This window comes from Cyprinodon tularosa, unplaced genomic scaffold, assembly GCF_016077235.1.
Source record: "Cyprinodon tularosa strain WSP-4 unplaced genomic scaffold, ASM1607723v1 ctg671, whole genome shotgun sequence".
Taxonomy (NCBI): Eukaryota; Metazoa; Chordata; class Actinopteri; order Cyprinodontiformes; family Cyprinodontidae; genus Cyprinodon; species Cyprinodon tularosa.
Window position 1 is genome coordinate 104,691 of NW_024039420.1, and position 23,654 is coordinate 128,344.

The 23,654-nt window shown below is 42.5% G+C and overlaps 2 protein-coding genes across 2 annotated transcripts in view; one reads left to right on the forward strand and one right to left on the reverse strand.

Moving 5' to 3' along the window:
* The window catches only part of btbd7 (BTB (POZ) domain containing 7), a 25,477-nt gene continuing 1,823 nt past the window's right edge, over window positions 1-23,654 (reverse strand). The window contains exons 2-11 of the mRNA XM_038267361.1: window positions 19,932-20,138; window positions 13,607-14,749; window positions 6,906-7,114; window positions 6,293-6,368; window positions 5,713-5,873; window positions 5,489-5,632; window positions 3,791-3,980; window positions 3,529-3,707; window positions 2,995-3,399; window positions 1-2,908 (exon numbers count right to left, since the gene is read on the reverse strand). Coding sequence (XP_038123289.1) covers window positions 2,132-2,908; window positions 2,995-3,399; window positions 3,529-3,707; window positions 3,791-3,980; window positions 5,489-5,632; window positions 5,713-5,873; window positions 6,293-6,368; window positions 6,906-7,114; window positions 13,607-14,749; window positions 19,932-20,013 — 3,366 coding nt within the window. The 5' untranslated portion in view covers window positions 20,014-20,138 and the 3' untranslated portion in view covers window positions 1-2,131. The remainder of the gene's footprint in view (window positions 2,909-2,994; window positions 3,400-3,528; window positions 3,708-3,790; window positions 3,981-5,488; window positions 5,633-5,712; window positions 5,874-6,292; window positions 6,369-6,905; window positions 7,115-13,606; window positions 14,750-19,931; window positions 20,139-23,654) is intronic.
* The window catches only part of LOC119771427 (cytochrome c oxidase subunit 8A, mitochondrial-like), a 4,828-nt gene continuing 4,584 nt past the window's right edge, over window positions 23,411-23,654 (forward strand). The window contains exon 1 of the mRNA XM_038267363.1: window positions 23,411-23,523. The gene's annotated coding sequence lies outside the window, so the exon portion shown is untranslated. The remainder of the gene's footprint in view (window positions 23,524-23,654) is intronic.

Here is a 23,654-nt window from a genome sequence, read left to right on the forward strand (position 1 = left end):
TACGATAATATTAAAGTGTTTATTTTTAGAATGCCATAGTTTACCACTGTGATGCACCTTCTGAGGCAACAGTAGAAAAATAGATTCAGTGAAACTAAATGCAACTTAATATTAATCTACAAACATGTTTCTAACAATAGCATACAAGTACAATGTACCTGTTCAATTCAACACACGGCTGATGGTTGATTTGTTTTGTTTTTTTAAAAAGCTGCTAAATAACACTGTACACAAAACGAGCTACATGGTTTTTCAAAGAACTATCTAATGCATGCTGGTAAGCTGGTAGAAAAGAGCTTGCATAGACATCAAAGTCACTCCTCCAATAAAAGCCCGGCCGCAGGCAGGGGAAGGCACCGACTCCTCCACAGCACAGAGCAAAACAACGACTGGGACTCAGCGGAAAAAAGTCCAGGAAAAATAATTATTAAAAGCTACCAAACATGAAGATGGGGAATATGATTTTTTTTTTTTTTGCATTTTTCCCCGTGAAGTAACTTGTTGGAATACATAAAAAAAATAAGACTGCTCAGCAGCTCTATCAATGCAAAGCAGAGAAGAAAGATCCTCACATCTACAGATCTGCAAACACCTTCTTCACATCAGCTAAAAGAAATGTCTTTAATGTGTAACATTTCATGAGAAAAAAAACAGAAAAAAAAACACGATCTTTGTTTTATAGCAAACATCCTCGGTGAGATTTCATGACAAAGACAAGCACACAGTGTTGTTCACTACAGTTAAAAACACACAGACCTTCAACAACCACGAAAATGTGACAGACGCTATTAAAAAGAAGTTATCTGAATGATTTGGACTCAACTCAATATATACACAATTTCTCATCGGAGACCTGAACCAGCACTGGCCAACCTTTATTGAACGTCTGTTACGTTTAGTTTGAGATGGAGACTTTATTTGTTCTTCTATAATAAAAGGGCCCCTACAGACCGGGGTTGGGGGGGTCAGTGAGGTTTTCAGTCGGCTCCGATTGGTTGTGGACCTGCAGGTTTTGGAGCTACAGCTGCAGTCGGTCTCCAACAACATCTAGACCTGTATTAACACTGCATGGGCATCCAGCGCTGATGAGGTTTGGAAAAGTCCTGGTATATACATGTGGTTTTGAAATGTGTTCTGTGAAATCCACTCAGAGAAGCTGCAGGTTCTGGAGAGAAAAGACGGATCAAACTGTGACTTAATCAAAGCGGAGCTATGGAAATGTTTTGATGTGAATAAAAGTGGTATAAAGAGAACTTTTGAAGCGTTCTTTAAGGCTTTAAATGTGGTTACTTGATGCTAAACAACATGGCGGCTGCTGCATTCAGACTCCGATCTGTGGTACTGAGACTGTCTAAACATCTGGGTGTATCTTGCAAGCTTACTTGCTCCAGAATAGCTGAAGGTCCCTAAAGGCCTCTCTGATTGACCAAACTTCCTAACCAGGCTTTTTTTTAATGCAAGACAATCACAGCACGCAGATTCCTCTCTACCTCAGCAATGACACTGTCCTCTGGCCCCTCCTCTAAACCAGAGATACAAAGTTAGCCTTGACATCCTGCACTGTTATCACACTCATTACCAAGGAATGATGCAGTCTGATAACATACTTCCTGTCTCAGATGAAAGGTGAGGGGCCAGGAGGGAGAACGTGTTTTTCAGACATGCTACATAAAGAAACGCAGATGCAGAACCCAGCCGAGTGCATCTATACTAACACTATTGTTTCATTGCATTACTTATTCGCAGGCTGTGTGCTGTTTCTCAGTTAGATGAACTGAGAATTTATCCTTCCATCTCAACCCGGAGGTTCACTAATCAACCTATAACTGAGCTCTGCAGATTTCCACAGCATCTTCTGCAGAACTCCAGCTGATCCAAGTCATGAGATTATACCATGAGAGAAGATTTGCATTAATCCTGTAAAGGAGCAGGACTGAGCAGACAGAATGTCGACCAACTTCCCCTTTAAACTCCGACTGTGTGATGGGAGCACAGTAATAGAGGTAGGACAGAAGATACCAACAGTTCTCTTATTCACTCACACATATTACATTTAGTGCTCTGCTGAACAGATACTCTTCTTTTTTTTCTCTTCCCTTTTCCTAACTCAACCCCTGCTCCTGAACTGGGGTTAAAGTGCAGATTTCTTATAGGGGTAATCGGGCTTGCTGGGGGACCTGCGGTCTCTAAGGAGTTCTTCTCCAACACTGTTCCTGTGAGACTGTTGGAGGGGCCCTGGGCCTGACGAGTCTCCGCCTAGAACCATCTCCTCTGGAGCATCTCTGGGTCCAGTGTGCCTCTCATCATAGCTGTCCATGTTTCCACTAGGGGAGCGGAAATGACCCAAACCGTGGGTAAGGTCCGTCTCATTTGGTCGTCCCTTTGGAAACTGCCCAGTCCTAGGCTGAGCTCCAGAGGGACTGGAAAGGACTCCCTCGTGTCTCTGAGATTTTATGCCGAGGACATCCAGTCGTAGTGGGTCTGGAGCAGTCCGTCCCTGCAGGTGGCCGTGGGTCTGACAATCAGAAACATAAGGAGGAGGGTAGAAGCCTGACTGCGTGCAGCTGTGGCTGTAGAGGTCCGGTCCTCCGAACGAGGGCAGAGGATGAGATGAGGTGGGGGTTGTAGGTCTGCAGGAAAAGTCATAGAGGTCAGGGAACTCCACCTGTGCCTCCAGCTTGGGCTCTGGGGCGTGCCTCTTGCAGGAATGACCATGCCCAGGACCATAACCGTGGCTGAGGCGCACAGAAGAGCAGGGTCCATGGGGTAGATGGTGACCTGGAGGCCCCATGGGGCTGTGAGGGCCTTCTCTGTCCATGTCGGCCATGTGCTGCTCCCTCAGAGACATGACGGACACACCGAGCGCGATATCCGGCATAAACCCCCCCATCATAGGCTCCGCACCCATCTGCACCAGGGAACACACACAAAACATTGTATAGATGGAAAGAAACTCAGCTGGAGCATAAGGTGAACAGAAAGAACCAAACTTACTGCATGCTGGTCTGAGGGCAGGGGTCTGCCTGCAGCCTGGGGGTTGGTGCAGTCTGGGGGCTGAGACCGTGGCGCCGAGGAGTACTCCGAACTGCCATGCTTGGAAGCTGCATGCCGCTGGATCAAGGTTCGGTTGCAGGGGTAGGAGAAGGAGCGGGTGGGGGTGGGCATGGGAACCCGAGGTCTCCAGCCTCCTTTGAGCTGGGTGTGACTGGGCGTGGCGGGGGGGTGATAGGGAGGGGGTGGAGGAGGCAGCGGAGGGTGAAGGCCTGGGACGCCGTCTAGCTCTGTTATCATGCTGTCCATAGCCGGGCTGCTGTTCACACGACAGCGGCTCACCTGGCGAAGGGCCAGAATCGGACTTTCGTCTCCAAACCTCTCATCTGGGAAGAACTTGGATGGATTCTGAAAGCAAAGAACAGCGAAGAGTCGATGGATGTTTTATGAGAGCAGTTAAGTTTTCCTCCGGGAGAGTCTAACATTCCCTTTAAGCCTCAGTGTGTTTGCATCTTAGGCTTCAGTGGGTTCCTTTACCTGCAGCAGCTCCGTGGCTCCATCTGCCAGGCCGAACTCCCTCAGCACCCTCAGCTGCAGCTCATAGCTCACCGTGGCTCCCTCTCCACAGTTCAGAGCGTAAGCTCTCTGGACCTGCTCTGTGTGCCTCAGCTCATGCAGCCGGCGGATCATATCCTTCACCACAGACAGAGGAGGCACTGGAAGAAGCAAAGAGTTTACTGATTCAACTGTTTACCGGCTACTTTGCAGATGGTAAAAGTTCATTTCAACATCGTCCTACCTGGAATTTCATTGGCTACGACCGACGGAGCCGAACTGGAGCTTCCTGCCATTTGCTGGTGGCTGATCATGTGACAGCACTGAGGCACGGCATTGTTGACCATGTAGAGAGTGTCCGGGACGTTTGACATGCGCACCAGTCTCAAACGTACCAGGTCTGTCTGCTCCACCATCATTTCATCCAGCACAGACTGAGGGCGGATAAAAAAAAAAAAATTTGTCAAAATAATTGAGCCAGTCAAGCAGCCGGTAAAGATTTTACCGATCTGTTCCACGTGACTGACTACCGGGTTAACGCCGCCTTTTGCTGCTCAGCAGGCATGTTCATTAATATTCATACACCATGGAACCAGACACGTTTAAATGGTAAATGGCCTGTACTTATATAGCGCCTTTTTTCAAGTCAGGAGACTTGACCAAAGCGCTTTACACTGCATTCAGTCATTCACACACTCACACACTGATGGTGGCAAACTACACTGTAGCCCCAGCTGCCCTGGGGCTCACTGACAGAAGCGGGGCTGCCGTACACTGCCGCTACCGGGCCCTCTGACCACCATCAGTAGACAATGCAGGTGAAGCGCCTTGCCCAAGGACACAACGACACTGAAAGTCGGAGCCAGGGCTCGATTTCAGGGCAAACTCCTACATCCAACGCCACTGTCGCCTAAATGAAATTTGCAAATGGGCGAAATGAATTTCGTAATATCTGGATGGAAATGAATTTCCATCCAGATATTAGAAGCCTCCTATTAAAAGACTAATTACACAGTTTTGTGAGAAAGTATTTGCTCCCTTACAGATTTTGTCAGCCTTTCCTATTTTTGTCACATTGAAATGTTTCAAATGAATCTATTGTCCCTGTAGAAGCCTTTAGCAGATAAGGTAAGTGGTCTCCACATGGCTATAAAAGGGTTCCAATCCAGCAACACTGCATGTTTGGATTACAAAAGGATTTAGGTCAAAACTCTGACTAGGCCACTTTAAAGCAATGATGTCTTTCTGAGCCATTTAGATGGTAAATTAGTGGTGAACTGAAATGCAGTTGCATTTAATGGAACAAACTAAAGACCAAACAACTTCTTCCAATAGATCTTCCACTAGGCAGCAGAGTCCATGTCGACTCCACTTGCTCAGGTCCTAAGGCATCAAAACTGCCCCAGACCCCCACCTTATTTGACTCTCATTATGATTTCCTTTCACAAAAATAATGTTACACTCTTAAAGCAGAAGCTGCACTTTTATCTAATCATTCCTCATTGATTAAAGATGCTTTGCGGACAAGTTTTTGTGTCCCTCTTTGGTCAGCAGTGGTTTTGTCACTGAAATTTTCTGACTGATGCTGCAATATCTTTCTTGCTGAAGCAGTGAGGCCTTCAGAGCAGCATGATGTCTTGGGTTCTTCTGACACTTCAAGGAGCCCATAATGACCTTTTAAAGTCTTTTTGTAGGCGCCCCCTTTTGGGAAGGCTCACAACTGTTCTAAGTTTTATCCACTGGATTTCAAACTCTTTCCACACAGAAAGATGTCTGTGAATTTGTTTCCAATTGTTTTTCTTTATCTTTAAATAGGGGACTTGCAGGTTTCTTTTAGCCTACTTCACGTTGTTATGAAGCTACAATTTTAATTGTTTCTTCTTCTCCAGATCTGGCTGTAGTCAGACTTGCCCTGCAGTTATATGAGCGAGCCCAGCCTCACCTTGGCTTCCTCCACGTATGGAGAGAAGAGACGAGGACGCACATAGATCCCTGCGTTTTTCTGCCGTAGCCAGGAGTTAGCCTTGCCCCCTTCAGCTGTGGGCAACATGTCTGACGGAGGGGTGCTGATCAAACCCCTCTTCAGCTGTGGACAACAACATAAAGATCAAGCAGTGAAACTTACAGTGTCTTAAAAAACAAACTCAGACAGAAGGGGGTACTGACGGCGTCGGCGAGGACATCACTGTTGGGAGGCAGGATGTGCTCGGTTCGGATGAAGGGCAGGAGTGGAGAGAGGATCTCCCTCAGCTCCTCCACGTCCAGGTCTCGCCTTTTGACGCCTCTCTTATTGACGCTGTGGGCCGTGCCGCTCAGCAGGTTGGGCTCTTGGTTAGCAAAAACATCAATGTATTTTTTTGTTGTTGGTAAATATATAAAACGTTTCTTTTTAACCATTTAAACTGATTTCATGCCATCAAGTTCATGAACTTCTACAATGTATCAGATCATATCTGCATAAATATTGCTTTCCCAGCAAAATGCATCATTTTTCTGTAGCTGCTACTTGTCCTTTAAAATTCATAATAAAGCCAAGGAGCGTTAAGGTGACATAAACTCATTTATCATAAGGTTAGAGCTCAGTGACACAGCCAATAAATAGTAGGCCACTTCATACAGACTTCATTTGAGAGCTTTTTTTCCCCAGCCATTAAGTGTATTTTGGGGGTCTTCAATAAGTGGGCAATTTCCTCAGAGCAATTAGGGGGGGCTGTTGAGAGGGTAATTATAGAGTGTATTATCTTACCCCTGTCTGCCATCCTCTTAATCAACTGCTGCTCGCCCCACTTTACAACATACTTCAGAATGTCCTGTTCACTCGCCTGTGAAGACAACCATGGATAGGAAGGGGATGGAGAAAGGAAGCAAAGATGCAGGAAAGGGAGAAAGGATGCAGGTCATAGAGGAAAGGGGAGGGAAGGATGCAAAATAAAGAGCAAAGCAAAGTAAGTAAAAAACAGTGAGAGAGGGGGTGTGTTGGAGAGGAAAGGATATAAGGCGGGAAGAATTATGCAGGTCAAGGAGAGAAAAGAAAGAGAAAGATGAAGGATGGGAAAAAAATGGGGAGAGAAGATTGCAGGGAAAAAAAGGACAAAACATGATTAAAAAACCTGGTTAGACTTAGTAAATATTTCACTATGAATCATTGTCCCAGTAAAGCTTCAGTCTGCTTCACTGCATCATAACATGTTTCTTCAAACCATCTGGTCTGGTGTTCAGCTTGCTCTGAGGTGATGATGACTCAGACTCCAGAGTCTCAACTTGTGATTAGTGAGGGAGAAAAAAGCAGCACTTTCTGAACAACAGAGAAAGTTTGTGCTTCTGGAGCTGGAAACAAACCGAAGGGTGAGAATCTTTACCTGAAGGTAGTCAGACTGAATGGCGCTGATGAGGTGTTCTTTGCCGAGCTCATAGAGGACGTCAGAGGTGACGACCTGACTGAACTCTTCACAGAGGAAGTGCACGGCCTGCCTGTGGACCCACTTGGAGCCATACGGCTGGGAGCTCCACTTCAGGATGGGCACCAGGGAGTCCAGGGATAAGCTTTCCACAACAATGTCCTCACATCCTAGAGGGGGAAAACACCAAAGAAGCATTAAACATCTTGTTATTCAGTCCAGTTCCATTTACGGTCTAAAATACATAAATTTTCACCAAAAAGTGCTACAAAAAACCCCCACTTAGGTTTACCAAATGTTAGCAGAAGAAACAAACCGCATTAGAGCATCCAGCACTGCTACCATACCATCAGTAGTTCTGACCATTATTCACTGACCCATAGTCTCTTTCTAGTAGCACCACATCCTTCCATGCTGTGTTTTCTAAATCAGAGCACATACCAGAGCAGCAGGCAGTGGCTTCACCCTGCAACACACCAACCCACAGAAATGCTTTGATACCTTGATGTGTTTCAGTCTCAAGCTGCCTTCCTTTCACCGTGTTAAGTAAACACAGCCGCCGCCGGCTCACAAACACTAAGCAAACGTGGACGCACTGGTCTGCATAAATCTAAACTACTTTAAAAAGCCACAGAAGGCTTGAGGAATTATGTACTCGCTGCTCAGTGGATAAAAAAAAAAGCAACAACCAAAAAACTATGGGCTGCAGATGCAGCCAACACTGGCATTCATAGTGACAGTAAATCTAAGAGCGATCCATTTGGGCTGAATTAACCCATCAGACATCCATTCAGGTTATATACAACTGACTGAGTCAGGCGCATCTATGCCAACCCAGAAAAGAGTGCTTTCTAATCACTTGTTTAACGCATTGGTTTGAAAGACGAGACTGGCCAGAGCTGCTTCGAACTAAAATAGAAACTTGGCAAGTTCTGGGTTCCAGGCGCTCTCGTCTTTTATGGGCCAGCAGTGTTGCTCCTCAGGGACAATCTTATCTTAAAACAGAACACTTCCGGTGCCTTAGTGCTGCTTTGAACAGTCTGGGAAGCTGGATCCCATATTTTAGATTCAAAGTGATGCTCTAAATCTAACCAGAAGGCCAGCTATTGATAAAATAAATAAAGCTATGTTACAAACAAACACTATAAAAACAATGCCTGTTTTTAAAATTTCCAATTTCTATTGTCTGTCAATCGCCTAAAAAAAAAGTTTTGCTTTATTCAGTTTGGATGACCAGAAATTTGACCAAAAACTTTAATTTAAAAATGACTTTTCTTGTTCTAAGATTAGTGTTTCCTCATTTCACTAGAGTAATTTTTCCCACTGCTCCTGACAGAACTGCTGTAAATTAATCTAAAAAATACTTGATTAATCCCAAAGAAAGATTAAATATAGTAACTCTTGGACATTTTTTCAACGAGATGTTATACATGTTAATAACTGTAGGTAGGATGGATCTTCTGTAGAGGTTTGTTTTGCACCAGTTCTGGAGAAGCCTCTGACTGAAGACACTCTGTGGTTGTTTAACAATCTTCGGAACAGGAAGAATTCTTATTTTTGAAACCATCTTCAGAGGTTCTAGATGACTTCCTAGAACAGAGCCGGACTTTATCTTGTTGAGCTTTGAGTCACTAGGTAGGCCGCCTTGCTCTTGCAAAGCTCAGCCCACTCATTTTCTATGCGAGTCAGATCAGGACTTTGCATTAGTTGCTGCAGAACCTCAACTTTTGTTGTAATAGGTTAGGCTGCAAAATTAGGATTATAGTCCATTTGGAAGGCACATTTGATTCCAGATTTAACTTCCTTAATATTCTTTCTCCCAGTATACCATCAAGTTTTCAAAGAAAACCCCCCTAACGTGAAGCTGCCACCCTTTATACTCTGAGGATGTTCTCAGATTTACAAACTTTCCTTTTTTCCTCTAATGTAATAATTAATGTAACTGTGCAAAACTTTATTAAAAGAATCATCACACCAAAGGAAATTAAATAACAGCTTAACTCTGGTTTCAGAATAAGAGCTCCTTCCTCACTGAGACAGAAGACTAACTTAAACTAGTCAAAAAATAACTGAAAAAAATGATATTTTTAGTCAGAGCTGCATTTTTTAATTTTTTTTTTTAGAAATAGTCTCAAATATTGACATATTGATGTCGATATTGTGTGATAGAGCTGTTCTTTCATCTGTGCTTCCATCGCTCTGTGACCTTCAGCATTTTGCAAAAAGGTCATTAGCATCTACCGAGCATCTGCTGCACTGAGACCTTTCCCAACTGGATAAATACTTGACTGTCTGCACCCCGAACAGTCCTTTGCAATATGAATGTTGCACACACTGAAATTACAATATAGTTGCCATGTATTGTACTGCCTTACACTTGCTTTCTGACAAGACAGACAGAGCTGCGCTTCACCTGTACTGACCTGGAATAAATAGCCAGGAGGAATGGAAGCGCTGCCACCATCCATCCCATCAATGGTTATAATGCTGCACATCTACTGAAATGTGCTTAATCTCATTTAAGTTGTCCTCAGAAAGCAGAAATGCTTGCATACATCCCTCGCAGCAGACTATTCCCCATGTGGGACCAAGCGGCACCAGAAAGCAAACAGCTCTACTCAATAAGTCCATTAAAACCCACAGTGATGGCCTGGCTTTTAAAAAGCATCACTTTTCATCATGAGCAGGATTGTAGACTCCGTCTTATATCTAACATTAACCTTCCCCTTTTCTCTCCATGGGGGTGCACATCAGCGGCTGACAGCAACAGCACCCTGCAAATCTATGTGCACATCCAGCCCTGGGAAGCGGTTTTCTGGAGCACACTCCCAAAAGGCGCCTAAAACATCACACATGATGGCTGCTGAGGTGCAGCTGCTCTAATTTACACAATCGCGGCACAGAGCAGCAGAAGCAAAGGGCACACAAATTCACTGCATACCTAAAATTAAGTGATCTTTAAGTTCTGCTTTTCATTTCAGTAAAATGTTCTCCTAAATGGGATGTTAGGGAATTAATAAGAAGCCTTCATGAAGAAGAAATTCATATTGTCAAAGGGAAACTGTAATGAGCACAGGAGGGGGAGCGCTGTGATGGATTAGAGGGTTTTCTCCACATGAAGCCCTGACATGCCTCTCTGTTGCCTCCTGAAGGGACCTTGGAGTTACTGGGGTTTGAAGTGGTGGCACAAAAATGAGCTCGTAATTAACCAACGTACGGCAGGGTGACTCGTCATTTAAGGTTCCCAATGGTTCAGGATACAGCGTGTAAAGAGCGACCTATGAATGACATCACCAAGCTCTCAAGGATTCCACCCTGAGGTTTGATCTGCGCACAGCAGAGGGGATCAGAGGCTTGTTTCAGCAGCCACACTGACCGAGAGTGTGACACCCTATTATTTAGCATGATGTACCATTTCAAAGTAGAGTTTAAGTTGTTTACATCAGTGCAGACGTCCTGTAGAGCTCAGTGATTTTTAACTCTTTAACAGGATATTTAAGAAGCATCTGTTTTAGTCAGAGGTCTCATGTCATTCCTTCTCAAAAAAGGAGGTTTTTCTGTTTCTTTTAGATCAAATGAGTCATATTTCCCCTCAATCTAACTGCATTGTTGCTGACAAGGAAGAAGTATCTTCACAATCCAAGCTACACATTTGTAAGAAAATTCTGTTGGATTAGTGTGCAAACTTTGCATGGACAGATGCTACGCACATCAAACTACGCCTGCGACGGGTTTAAAGGCTGCCAGCCACAGAGAATCTAATTAAAAGGCACAGAGCACAAGGAACATCTGCAATGAGTCCATAGAGCCAGAACAACCCATTAGGTGCATTTTTAATGTGGTTATTATACATAATATGGGGTTTTCTATGGGTTACATCGCAGGAGCCAGCAAACTGTTAACAATCCTTCAACACATCTTAAACTAAAACAAAACAGTTTCTACAGATGGAGCATTATTCTCTTGTTTACTGTTTTTAAAGGGATAATATTTTGGGGATTTATCATGATACATGCTGATTGATGATCTCCCAAACTTCAAATACTGATAGTTTGGCTGAGATTAGTACTTTTTCTTTGAGCAATATTTCCACTATTGGTTCCATAAGACATCTATAGATGCAACATCTATGTGATAATATATGAAAATATAACCCAATGCTTTAACTGCTAACATTTATATGGTTCCTACATAAGGATATTGAGACTCAGTATTCCTCAAAGCAAGTTGGAAGGAAGGAAGGAAGGAAGGAATGAAGGAAGGAAGGAAAGTCATAAAGAAGGAAAACAAGGAGAGAAGACAGGAAAGAAGGACTGATGGAAGGAAAGAAAAGGGGACAAAGAAAGAGTGCAGCAGAAAGTCAAGGAAGGAACACCAGACATAATGAAAGGAAGCAAAGAAGGAAGGATGATTTTTGCTGGTCGCTGGGCTGCAGGAAGGAAGGAAGGAAGGAAGGAAGCCAGACATAATAAAGTAGTACAGGAAGGAAATGAGGAAGGAAGGAAATGAGGACCGAGGGAAATAAGGAAGGAAGGACAGACATATGGCTAAAGAAATTGGCAAGAAACATAAGCAGGAACAATAAAAGTAAAGGATACAATTAATATATACTTTAAGTCGAAAAGGTCTGGAAATATAAATACTAAACTCTTATTTTCTTTTTTCCAATCTTATGGGAAACACTAGAAAAGCACTCGGAGGGCGCAGAGTTACACCAAGCAGCAAATATTGCCCCCAATTATGACGTAGAACCCAAAGCTAAAACTCACACATAATATGGATCATTACCTAATTTAAATGAATTGTTCCTTGGCATGAGGGGCACCTCTGGTAAATTTTTTTCTCCATATAGTGGTTCATAAGTTTTCAATCGATTCTCCTAACAAAATTCCCATTTCTTGTGATTTTGTCTTCAGTAAAATATCGCTGGGGTTTTTTTTCTGAGTCCGATGCTGAAGCTTTCAAGAGTCACTGCTGCCACCCTCTGGTTTAGTGGAGAACTGCTTGTTCAGCCAAATTCCCCATCCCACAAAGAGAATCTTTCAAAAACTGCATGTATCCAGATTATGATCTGGATCATCGCAACAATAACAGATTGTTCCTTGGCATGAAGGACATCTATGATATAAATTTCATTAAAATCCATCCATAGTATTTCCAGCTATCCTGTCCTCCTTGGCGGAGGTAAAAAAAAAAAAAAAAAAAAAAAAACTGAAGCGTAATTAATCATTTTCTATACCCCATGATGGGTCAAACACGTACTGCATTTACATACCACCAACGTAATCCTTAAATGCTTCGGTTCATCACCTTTACTTACTAGTATTGTGATTAATGTCAAAGTCTATGCCCCCCCCCCCCCCCCCCCCCCCCTCCATGATGATGATGAATAGGTTTAATAAGAGAATCTACAGTGGATAGACACAACATCTCATGATTTAAAATGCAAAGAGAGCCCGACCCCAAGCAGCAGCAGGACTGCAAGACAAACAACCGTTTTTTTAGGGAGTCTGATTGAGGCTTTTTAAAGGTGTGGTGAAAACTGCAGAGCTCAGACATAAACACCATAGTGGTGGTGTGGGTGAAAAAGCAAAACAAAAACAGCTGGTTCAAGTCATAGCATGACTTTAACCTTTACCGTGTTACAGAGGTCACTCTAAAACAGCGAGAAGAGTCGAAGCAGTGTGTAATCTGAGTGAAGATATAACGGTGATAAAGTGTTGACAGAAGCTCTAACGCGTGTACCAGCTGTCTGCTCCCAGGAAAAACTGCTTGTTTCAATATGTTCCTGCCAGGCGCAGCACTAACACCACCTAATAGGTCACTTAGCGATGCTGCAGCTCCGGCTTAATCTCGACATCCAGAGCTGAAGATTAGACACAACATGGGAAAAAAAAAAAAAAGGAGTGAAAATTACGACTTTGCAAGGCAATTATTAGAAAGCCGAGTCAAGCCAGATATGACATTATACGACAGAGTCAACAGAAGCACGGGCTATGATTAGGACATACTGAACATGGAAATCGATTGAGAAAGTCAGGCAAGGATGATTTATATCACGGTGCTCTGCGATGTGGGGTTTATTTCAGCAATTTGTGGCAGAGACCTTGGCAGTGATGTGTGTTATATAGTGACCAAACAGGAAGAGAGGAATTATTGAGGAATGAGACCGCACTAAATATTCTTTGGTCTACTGTACTAAGAAAAAATAAAAAGAATGAGCTGCTGAGTAAACCGTATTGTTTAAGTTCACTGTGGATTTGACATTTATAATATAGTTTGAAGGGGAACTAAAACCTTCTGAGAGGTTGGCGTTTTTAAAATGGTTGAAGTTGGGATAACCATTAAGCTAAGGCTTAAATTAACTCTTCCACTGGAAAGAAACAAAAATGGTAAAGATCCATCAACAAGCTTTTACACAAAAAGTCTTAGCAAGAACTCCTGCTAAAAATCGCCAGAGGTGGATAGTAACTAGTTACATTTGCTCTATCTATATAGATATATACATATATAGATTTTCACCCTGATTCTCTCTTTAGCAATTCTGCCTTTGCAAAGAGGACTTATTAAAATACCAAAATAAATCTGACATTTATGCAGATAATTGGATAAATTGAGCAGAGCTGCAGGATTCCTCACAGACAGATCCATAATGATCTTACCTTGAGCCAGCATGCTGAACTCCAAAAACAGTGCAATGTGGTAAAGCTCCATGGCCTCCTCTGTGCGTGTGCTGGCCCCTCTGCATCCTGAAACAAGGGCCTGCACCTCACCCAGGCTGCAGGATGAAGGGCTGCCACGCAGCACCAGCCCGAGGTCCACTACATCTGTGTACATGCAGTGAAGGATGACCTGCACGTATTTCCGTGGAATGATGGATTCATCCAACACTATTCTGGTGGGTGTCTGCAGCGTGCGCTCTGTCATCTCTTCTCCTGTGCGAATTCGTCTTTGCAAAAGGTTCCTAAAGAAAGGGGAGCGTGCTGAGAGGATGGCCTTGTGAGCCCTAAGGTCCTCATCTGGGGTCCCCGGTGCCCCACTGCCTCCTGAACTCCCTGTTGGCACTGCGGCCACAGCTCCTCTCTCATTAGAGCCTTCTATCATCTCGGAATCAGAGGAAAAGCTGAGGAGAGCATCATAGTAGCACATGTAGTCAAACAAGCCCTTCATGTCTGCCTCCAGAGAGTTGGGAGTACCAAACTCCTCGCTGAGCTGAACAAGGACATCCACGTTCTGCAGCCTGGTATCCTCTGCTCCACCCACCCCAAACTCCCCAGTGTACAGGTAATGAAGCAGGGCAGAGAACATGGGCACATCAATACCAGCTGTGTCAATGTCCATGAGAACCTCTGCTCCATAACCAGGAGAAGAAGAAAGCAAAGTCTTGAAAAAGGGGCATCGTGCAGCCAGGATGGCGCGGTGAGCTGGGAAGCAGGTACCTTGGAAGATGAGATCTACATCAGTGCAATACTTGTGCTGGTAAAGAGCAGCCAGATCCCGCGGCAAACTGGGCGCCTCGGCGCGGGCCAGGCTGGCCTGGAAGCTCAGCTCCTTGAGGGCTGCCGTCCCCTCGTACTCCTCCACCAGGGCGTTTGTGTCTCGGACGTCCCACCCTGACAGAAGCTCGCGCATCTGCCGCGCGTGATCCGCCGAGCGGCTGGACTTCCTCCTTCTGATGAACCTTCGTTTGAGTGTTGCGAGCCCAAGGCTCTTCTTCTTTCTGTCTGCTGGTCGCTCATGGCCGTGCTCCAGGCTGTACAGCTTGGACTCCCAGCCATATCCCTGTTGAGAGTACGAAGATGTCCCTGCAATAAAAACACAAAGACATAATATTTTATCAGACATCTACACCATTCACAGTAGGATTAACTCTTAGACTGCCAAGTTCTACAGGGAAACATGAAAATATGACCAGCAAAACATGAAGAAATCTTTCCTGAAAACTTAACACACTTTAACCTTTAGACTCCTATTTTTATAAGTGCAAAACCTGCATGAGTAAGTGTTGCTCCCACCTAACAGCCAAACCATCTTTTAAAACATCCTGCAAACTAGGAAGGCTGAGCCACTTGAAAGAATTTGCAGGTTGAAGTTCATGTTTCATATCTACCCACACACCTTCTGCCATGCTCAATAGTTCAAACTGTGATGGGAATTCTCTTCAAAACGGTTTCAATCAGAGTTTTTAACGTCATTTGGACTCTTGATATGAGGCTGCAGTCTATGACACGGTTTTATTCATCAATCAAATCTTCCTGCATCTCCTTTCCATTTAGAAAATAAACATTTTCTTCACCCTTACAGCAAGAAAACAGTTTTTGCTACAAAGTTTCCTTCACTTTTTACCCTACATCTAAAGTGCAAATAGTAAATCTGTCAATAATCTATTCCATGAAAGTATTCATACAAAGATATTTGGGGGACCTTTCCTGTGATGCAGGAACTATAAAATCCTATCAAACAGTGCAGTTAAAAAGTATTTTGCAATAGCAATATTGTACACACTGATTTAATATATTATGCAAGTGTGTAAGTGTTTAAAATGATACCCATAGTTTTCCAGGGTCCATCCAAGTATGTGTGAAAGTTAGGGCTTCCCTCAGGCATCACCAGGGGCAATGCAAAGCGTCAGATTCACTGTTTTAAAGCATGTTTTCACCCGGAGCAGGGATGAAACATGTTCTCTGAACAGACGAATGACATAAGTCTGGAAATCCGATGGATGGGGCTCTTTTTGGAAGCAGAGTAAAGTCTGATTCAGAGGGGAATTATTGTGTGGTGTTTTTTTTTTTTTTCAGGCTTTAGGCCTGGCCCCCTTAACCACCAGCGCCAATGTTTCCCATCTTGTCATGCATGACTGCAGTTTGAAAGGCAGGAATAACGTGGCTGTGGGACGAGTGGAAGTTAAATAAACTTTGTGGGACATCAAACCCTGGCACATCTTTTTAGTAGGTGTGTTGCTTCTGATGCACTGCTGTTGTGATCGTTTCATGACCTGGGGCCTCATGTACAAAAGAGTTTGGAGCTTTTATACTGAAACTTTGTGGGCAAAATTCTGAAACTTGTGGCACACAAAAACAAATAATCAGATGTATAAAAAAAAAACTAAAAAAAACGCACACTCCATATAGATCCCAATTTGCCTGAAGTCGCCCACAGCTGTTTGTGCCCCTAATTATATATGTATGCAAATCAGTATAAATACCCAGAGGGCTCCCACCACGTGTCCATATAGCCATAGCAACGCTGCACAGAGAAACCTTATCAATATACCTCAGGGATGGTTGTTACAGCCAGCTAATACCTTATGAGTAACATCAGTGACTCATTAAATCAAGGAGCTGAAAATTAAAAATTTCTGTTTTTAATTATATGAAGTTCAAACAGTTCTACTGAACTTAATTAGGGCTGCAACTATCGATTATCTTACTAATTGTTTAATCTGCTGATTATTTCTAGATTAATAGAGTACTAATCAGCTAGCCAAAGATTCTTTAAAAAATACTTTTAAAGAAATTAAACCATTAGAAACTCAACTTTTCCACCTGAGGAGTTCTGGATAGAGTATAACTGACTGACGAAAGATGTTTTTTCATCTTAAAATGTTATAAGTAGGTCGCTGTCAGCCATTCCATTCTCTATACTCCAGTTAACAATTCATCGATTACTAAATTAGTTGATGGTTATTGCATTAATTGATTAATCACGATTAATCCGATTGTTTCATCATAAACTTAACTGGAATGTATTTCAAATCATTATAATTAATTTAAAGAAAGCAAATATTGTTATTAGGAACATCTCACCATGCAACATTCTAAACCAGGGGTCTTCAACCTTTTCCAGGCCAAGGACCCCCAAACTGATGGCAATAGAGCGGGGAACCCCAAATTATACATATTGTATGGAATTGTGTTTTATCAAACTGGTCCTATAGTCACTCTATTACATATAGAGTAATGCAACTAAAATTATAACGCCCTGGGATTATTCAAGTATATCAGACTCTGATTCCTAGTTGATGGGACAGGTGTTGTGAATGAAACGGTGCCCAGGTTGAAAGAGCTCCTGTGTGTCGCTGAATGTGTGCATTGATGACTGAAAGACATCTTCTGCCTCCATTTATCTGTTTACTTCAGTGTGTTGAATTCATATTAATGTAGATTTAAAGACATTTCAAATTAGTGGGAAAAAATTGCAGTGGAGAACATTAAAAAAACAAACAAAAAAAACCCCACTTTCGTGACCCCTATGCAGTGGGTCGCGGACCCCCTGTTGAAGACCTCTGTTCTAAACGATTCAGGACGTCTCAAAAGAGAAGCCAACTATCGCATACAGTCCACTCTGTGACATGTTTGCCCCAAATTCATTCACAGATTGGTCTTTATAGCAGTACGAGTACAGCTTTAGCTTTGATTACTTTTTGAAATCAGCTCCTTGCGCTATATTGCAGTAAAAATGTATTTGGGAGTAGTTGACTGTATATTTTAAACTGCCTTCTGTTATACATATCTGAGCAACATGCGTTCGAGGTCGTCCCATTCGCCTGCTTCATACTGAAGCCTATGAATTACGAATGAGGCGTCACTTAATCAAGGAGGAAGATGAGTGAACACCTTTTGGAACAGGTATCTACAGATCATCTCCAAGCAACACTGCACCAGTGCAGCAGTTCATACAACAGGAGTCCCAACCATTCAGTGCATATTTACGGTTTCCTTCCAATTATTCTGTATAATAAATGTGCAGAATAAGTAAGTGGCGCTTATTTCAAAGATATTTTATTTTCCTAAGATGCATCTGTGTCTTTATTTCAAAGCTGACAAAGGTTTCATCCACAGGGATGTTTTTTTAATAATTTAATGAACATTTTTGAGGTAGGGCTAGGATAAAAAAAAAAAACAAATACTGAATCTAATTTATAGCTATTTTTCTCATTTTCAATCCATTAAAAGCTAATTACAGATAACAGAAATTACTTTTAAAATCTATCAGTCCTTTCTGGGAGTTGACCTGATTTCAAAAAATCACTAAAACAGAAGCTGTGAAATATGCTTCTGAATCCATTTGGGGGGCTCTTCCATGTAAACAATGAACATATAACAAAAGTGTGCAGCTTGTGACTTTACTCAATGAGAGAATTTAACTCTTTTGAGTAGATATCTAAAAATAAAAAGTGATGGGCTGACATCACTATGAACTATAGAAGCCCAAAGAGCAGCCGGGTAAAAAAGAAATAAATTAATACAATTTCCAAAAATAAATTCTTCATAAAAAGTGAATTCAGTGCTGGATAAAATCTATTTACCACCCAGTCCCAGAGCAGGTCGGTGTGGAAACAAGCTCTCCTTTGAAGCTTAGCTGGAGCCTATGGCTATGATTTAATGTTCTCCTGGAGCCTGTGTGGGTTCCCTGCAGCTAAAACTAGGTTCTAAGCCGCCTGTGTTTATGAATGAGTTCAGTAACAAATCGCCTGAGATCTAGTTTACTTCAGCAACAGAAGCAGGAGAGGCTCTGCAGAAAAGAAAATGTGTGTTTTTTAAATAAAATACTTTTTTTTCCCTCCCCCAAGCTGATCATCACATCCCCACGTATGAGATTTTAAAGAATGACGTTGATTTAGATGAATTTCTGAAGTAATACCAGAGGTACCGCTGCAGGCAGACACACCAAACATAACCAGCCTCTGGCGTGCCTTCCAGGCCGGGCATGCGCTCCCTGATCAGGCACCTGGAACCTGCTCAACAGCAGTCAAAAAAAGACAGGTATCTCTTGGTTTCAGAACACAAGGGCTCCTGACGGAGAAAAAAATCAATAAGAACTACAGATCAACCCATACAGGTGGTTTTTAAGGCCAAAGCTTTTTATTTCAACATCAGTCCGACTGATCCCAGATATGTGCTGCTGATTTTTTAAAGATAATATTGCTTTATCTTCTTTCATTTACATGATAAAAATGGAAATGAAATTAAATGTTACACACATCATAATAATAATAATAAAAAAGGAACAATTATTAAGGAATCAAACAAAACAAATCAGAACTCTGGACTCCTTTGTAAATTTCACTCCTCACACAGATTTAGACCAAATCAACTCCACTAAATGGTGGTTATGTTTGGCTTCAGACAGCGGGGGTACGTCAGAGGAGGCTCTGCCAAGGAGATCCTCTCTGCCTGACCTCCTGTCAGCATCCATCAGCGTGACCCACATAGTAATCACTGGAGCTCTGAATCATCCGTGGCTGGGCCCAGATCAACCCAACGACTCCAGAGCTCAGCAGACAACACAGGCAGATCATTTAGCTCTTCTAAATTACCCCAAAACCTTCAACCTCTTAGAGGCAGCTGATAGCGGGCCAAGAAACCTGTTCCTCTTCCTTTAAAAATGTCATCCAAGGCTTCACTAAAACCATCTTTCACAGCATTGAAAGAAAACAATCAGAAAATGTCTTCACATGATGAGCTCTGACGGTTCTACAACTAGAACCGTTTGAAGCTGCTGACTTCAGACCTCTGTCTTATAAAGTATAAGGTCACAGAAAAATACTGTGAGCCTGCAGGAGCTTAGTGAATAAAAACACCTCTTGTGATGCAATTCTGGTCAATGAGATTCAAAATGATATTTTTCCCCCGAACAAGGCCAAACGGCAGAGGCATAGGGAAGAACCTAATGCTCCTACCTCAGCTCTATGAGTCAACAGCCCAGTTCAAGAGCTCTCATCCACAAAATGATTCACCTCCCGCACCATCAGTTGCCATGGAAGCAGGTTAATCTAATCTAAAGTGTGAGTTAGTGCATGGCACAGCCCCATTAGTATGCATTTGTAGAAAAGATAGACATACATACGGGGTCATTACACAAGAGTGGGAAAACTCTGGGGTTTAACCTACACTGAAACAGTTTAACAGCTCATGGATAAAGCATAGTTTTTTTCCTCCCCAGAAAAAAAAACCCTCCTTGTTGACCTGGCTTTATTGAACTTACCTATAAAGGTCTGCTGCGTCTGTGTGTTTCCCCCTATACGTGGGGAGCAGGAGTGTGGATAGCTAGACCCATTGGCCCCCATCCTTATTGTTCTTCACTTATTATTTGGGGGTTCCCCCTGGTGCTGAGTCATCCTGAGTCCTCAGCTGTAGATCAGGCAGGAATCATTTGAAGCCTCCTAAGAGCCCCGGGTCCCGGCTGCTCCGCCTGGAGGAGAGGAGGAAGAAAGGGGAGAGAGAAACATTCAAAGTCAGACAGGGAGTGCATCAAAAAAAAAAAAAAAGTTGCTGACTAACATCTCGCAGAGTTGAGTCTGAACCACACAGACCCCATAGGAGATAATGAGCGCCTCGAGGCGTCAGTGTTGAGGAGGTTGAACGGAGGAGCAACTAATTACATCTATCACATCCTTTCAGCCACATTGATTTTACTGCAGTGATCAATGGCAGCCATCCTGGCTGTTTCACAAGCCTGTGTGGATAAAAACTCTTCTGACGTTTTACTTCAGGAAGTTTTCCTTCCAAGATCGTCTTGTTCAGGCTTTTATCTAATCTTCAACCGGGACTTCCTCTTCCTCCCCTCAGGAAACTGATTGCAAGTCAACGACAAATCCAATGCAGATGTAAGCAGACCCACAACATCCCTGGACATTCCAGTCATCCATCCATTATCGTCACTCACAGTTTTTGCATCAGTATAAGAAGGCAAAAAGAAACAAAAACACTGGAGATCCCAATCTAAAAACATTAATCTAAATGTGTGGAAAGAAATCAAAACCACAGAGAGTTTCTATCCACAGATAAGAAGACATGGTAGCCCTGGTTACCATGGTAAAACATGGTAACCAGTTAAAGGCTGTACAACTTTGCCATAAATAATATTAGTGATTCTTTTAATTTTCCTTAGCATTAAACACAAAGATATACACATTACGCTACCAAAAAAAAGCCTTGAATGTTCTCTTATTCAGAGTCAATAATTGCAGAACTTCACTATTGCTTGGAGAAATGCTAACCTTTAGCTAGCATGCATGGATGAATGAATCTGCAGGCTAGCTGCAACAGTTTCCTCCCAGCTAACGCATCTAAAGCGCCATAATCAGAAAGTTAGTTTCCTACTCTTATTATATTTAACAAGACCAAAACAAATGAAATGTCAATTCAGAAATGGCATTATATTGTAAATGTACTTAATAATCAGCCTATCAAAATTACTCCAGGAGTAAAATTACTCCACCAATCAACAACTCCTAAAAAATGTAACACAAAAACCAAGAGCAACATTTAAAGCTCTGCAGGTTTTAGTTTCCTCAATTAAATTAAGACAATTAATAAAAAGTCTGGACATCCAAGGGAGAGTTCAAAGGTCAAAACAACTACTGCCCATAGAAAACAAGAAGACTCTGCTTACAACTGCTAAAAATCCTGTTGACAATCAAGAATTGAGGAAAATATTACTTGAAAGGATGAGACAAAATCATTTTCTTTTATTTGCTGCCTGACAGATTGGGCATCAAACTCAAAGACTGGATAAAATCAACATTACATCTACTTGGAAGCGAAAAGAAAACTCACGTCTTTAGGGTACTCTTGAACAGGTGGGAAGAGTATGACATTTTAAATGTTATTAAAAAAAGATTAAAGAAAAGGGGACTTCATTAATAAAAGGTGGACATTTAAATGGCTCGGCATAAAGAAAATTCACATAAATCTTTAAACTCTTGAGCGTCCTCTCCTGCAAAACATGACTGGAAAGTGGAGCATGATGTGAAACCTGTTTTATCTCAGTCTGCTGCGTTTTCCTGCCTACCATACTAATAATCCAGCGGGTCTGCCCCTGCAGAGCAGCACCAGCGTGTCCCTGTGGCTTTGATGGAAAACCCAAGGCCTCTTTCTCTAGCACACGCATGCAAATGTTTCTCTTTATTTTCCCCCGCACTGTTTCAAGTTAGCCTCATAATAAGAGCGATTTTCTTGTGGCAAAATTAGAAGTTCGTTTTGAGATGAAGGAGAAGAAAAGAAGGAACCCCGTGAGAACGGTGACGTGTGTTTACAACAGGCAGCATCGCTCGCAGCCGCGAACCACACAGGACGAGCAGAACAAAGCAATCGGCACATCGGCTGAATTATATGCATATCATATTTAAATTGAAGAAGCCAAATATAACATCAGCTGCAGAATTATGACAGCAGCATTTAGCTCAGGTTATCACTGAGCCTTTATACTCTAATCCCTAAGGTGCAACTTTTAAGACTCTTTTTCTGCATGAGTCCCTGATAGTGAGCTGCAGGGTTGTGCTCAGCTCTAAACAGGGCTGGTTTAGTGTTGCGGACACAGTTTGAGCTGGACTATGCGTCCCTAATGAGAGGTGACATGAGACACTCCCTGCCCCCCACCCACTTCCCTCTGAACATGCACCCTTTCAAGCTGCTCACCTTGTACCAGTAATCCCCTACTTCTTATTTTACAGAGGAAAAACACATTTTAAGGCTTATGGAACCAACACATGACCTAACACCTCATCTACCAGAAAATACGTGATTTAAGGAGAGGATTGCTTCATTATTCAAATGACTCGCAGTCCCATCAATCATTAATGAGGGTTTCCTCATCATGGCGGAGAAAATGGAAGCTGTAGGTGAATGTGCCTCCTGTCCTTTTCTTCATCCATTACTGAAATCTTTATGAAGTAAAACTTAAAACACCGGTCACATAAAGAGTAAGTTTAAAAGAAATCTGAAAAAAAAAGGCAAGATTTTTTTTATCCATTATTGCTTTGGTAATTATAAAATGGGTAAAGAACTAAATTGCTAAAAAAAAAACAATAATTAAAGTAGAGAGAAAATCCACAATACGTATTCATTAGCAGCTCTATAAGATTAACATTTTAAAAAGGAGCTTTTTGTTGGAAGTGCTGGCCTGTTTTGAAGAAATGGCAGTTTACCTGCTTCAAAACCTGAAACATGACCTGTGAGACATGGGCATTGTGCTCTTTGTAAAGCCACCTGGACAGAAATTGTTGGCAATTACAGATGCTTTCGACCCGGGAGATATTTGATACAATCAGAAGTGCTCTAAAACGAGGTCATAAAACAGAATGCGGCAGTGTGCAAAAAGCAGAACTTTCTAACAAAGAGTGACCTCCAAATCTTTGACGTGTCGATGCACACATCATCACGCTGCATGAGAAGACTGCAGGTAGATGGGGAAACAGTCCAAATGGTTCCCTACGAGACCGGAAGGACTGCAGGGACAACAGTCAGGGTTGGATTGCTCCAATCAGCTAAGCCAGTATCTCATTAGGCCATTAGGTTGATTGGAGGCCATGCTAGGTGGGGCCACCCACAGCTAGAAAAATTGGGATAGGCGGGAAATGAAGATAATCAAATCACAAAACCTTAAAGATGAAGAAAAAGTCTTTGGGATGATGATTCCTGGGGAAAGACTAACCGTTTCAAACAGTTTCTCTGCATGTTCCTCATTTCAATGCTGACAGCCAGTTAGTCCCATCGAGCTCCAGAGGCCACGAAGCAAAAAACAAAGCAAAACATCGTTCCAAGGCTGCACAAATCATCAGGATGATCACAACCTGGTAGCTAATCTTTTTTTTTTTTCCTTACATAAGGGGATTTTATTTACATCATGCTTAGCCTGATGCACTGAAATCAGTCTATATTGAGGGGAACATTTTAAAGATGATCTGGAAGAACAACACTCACAGGT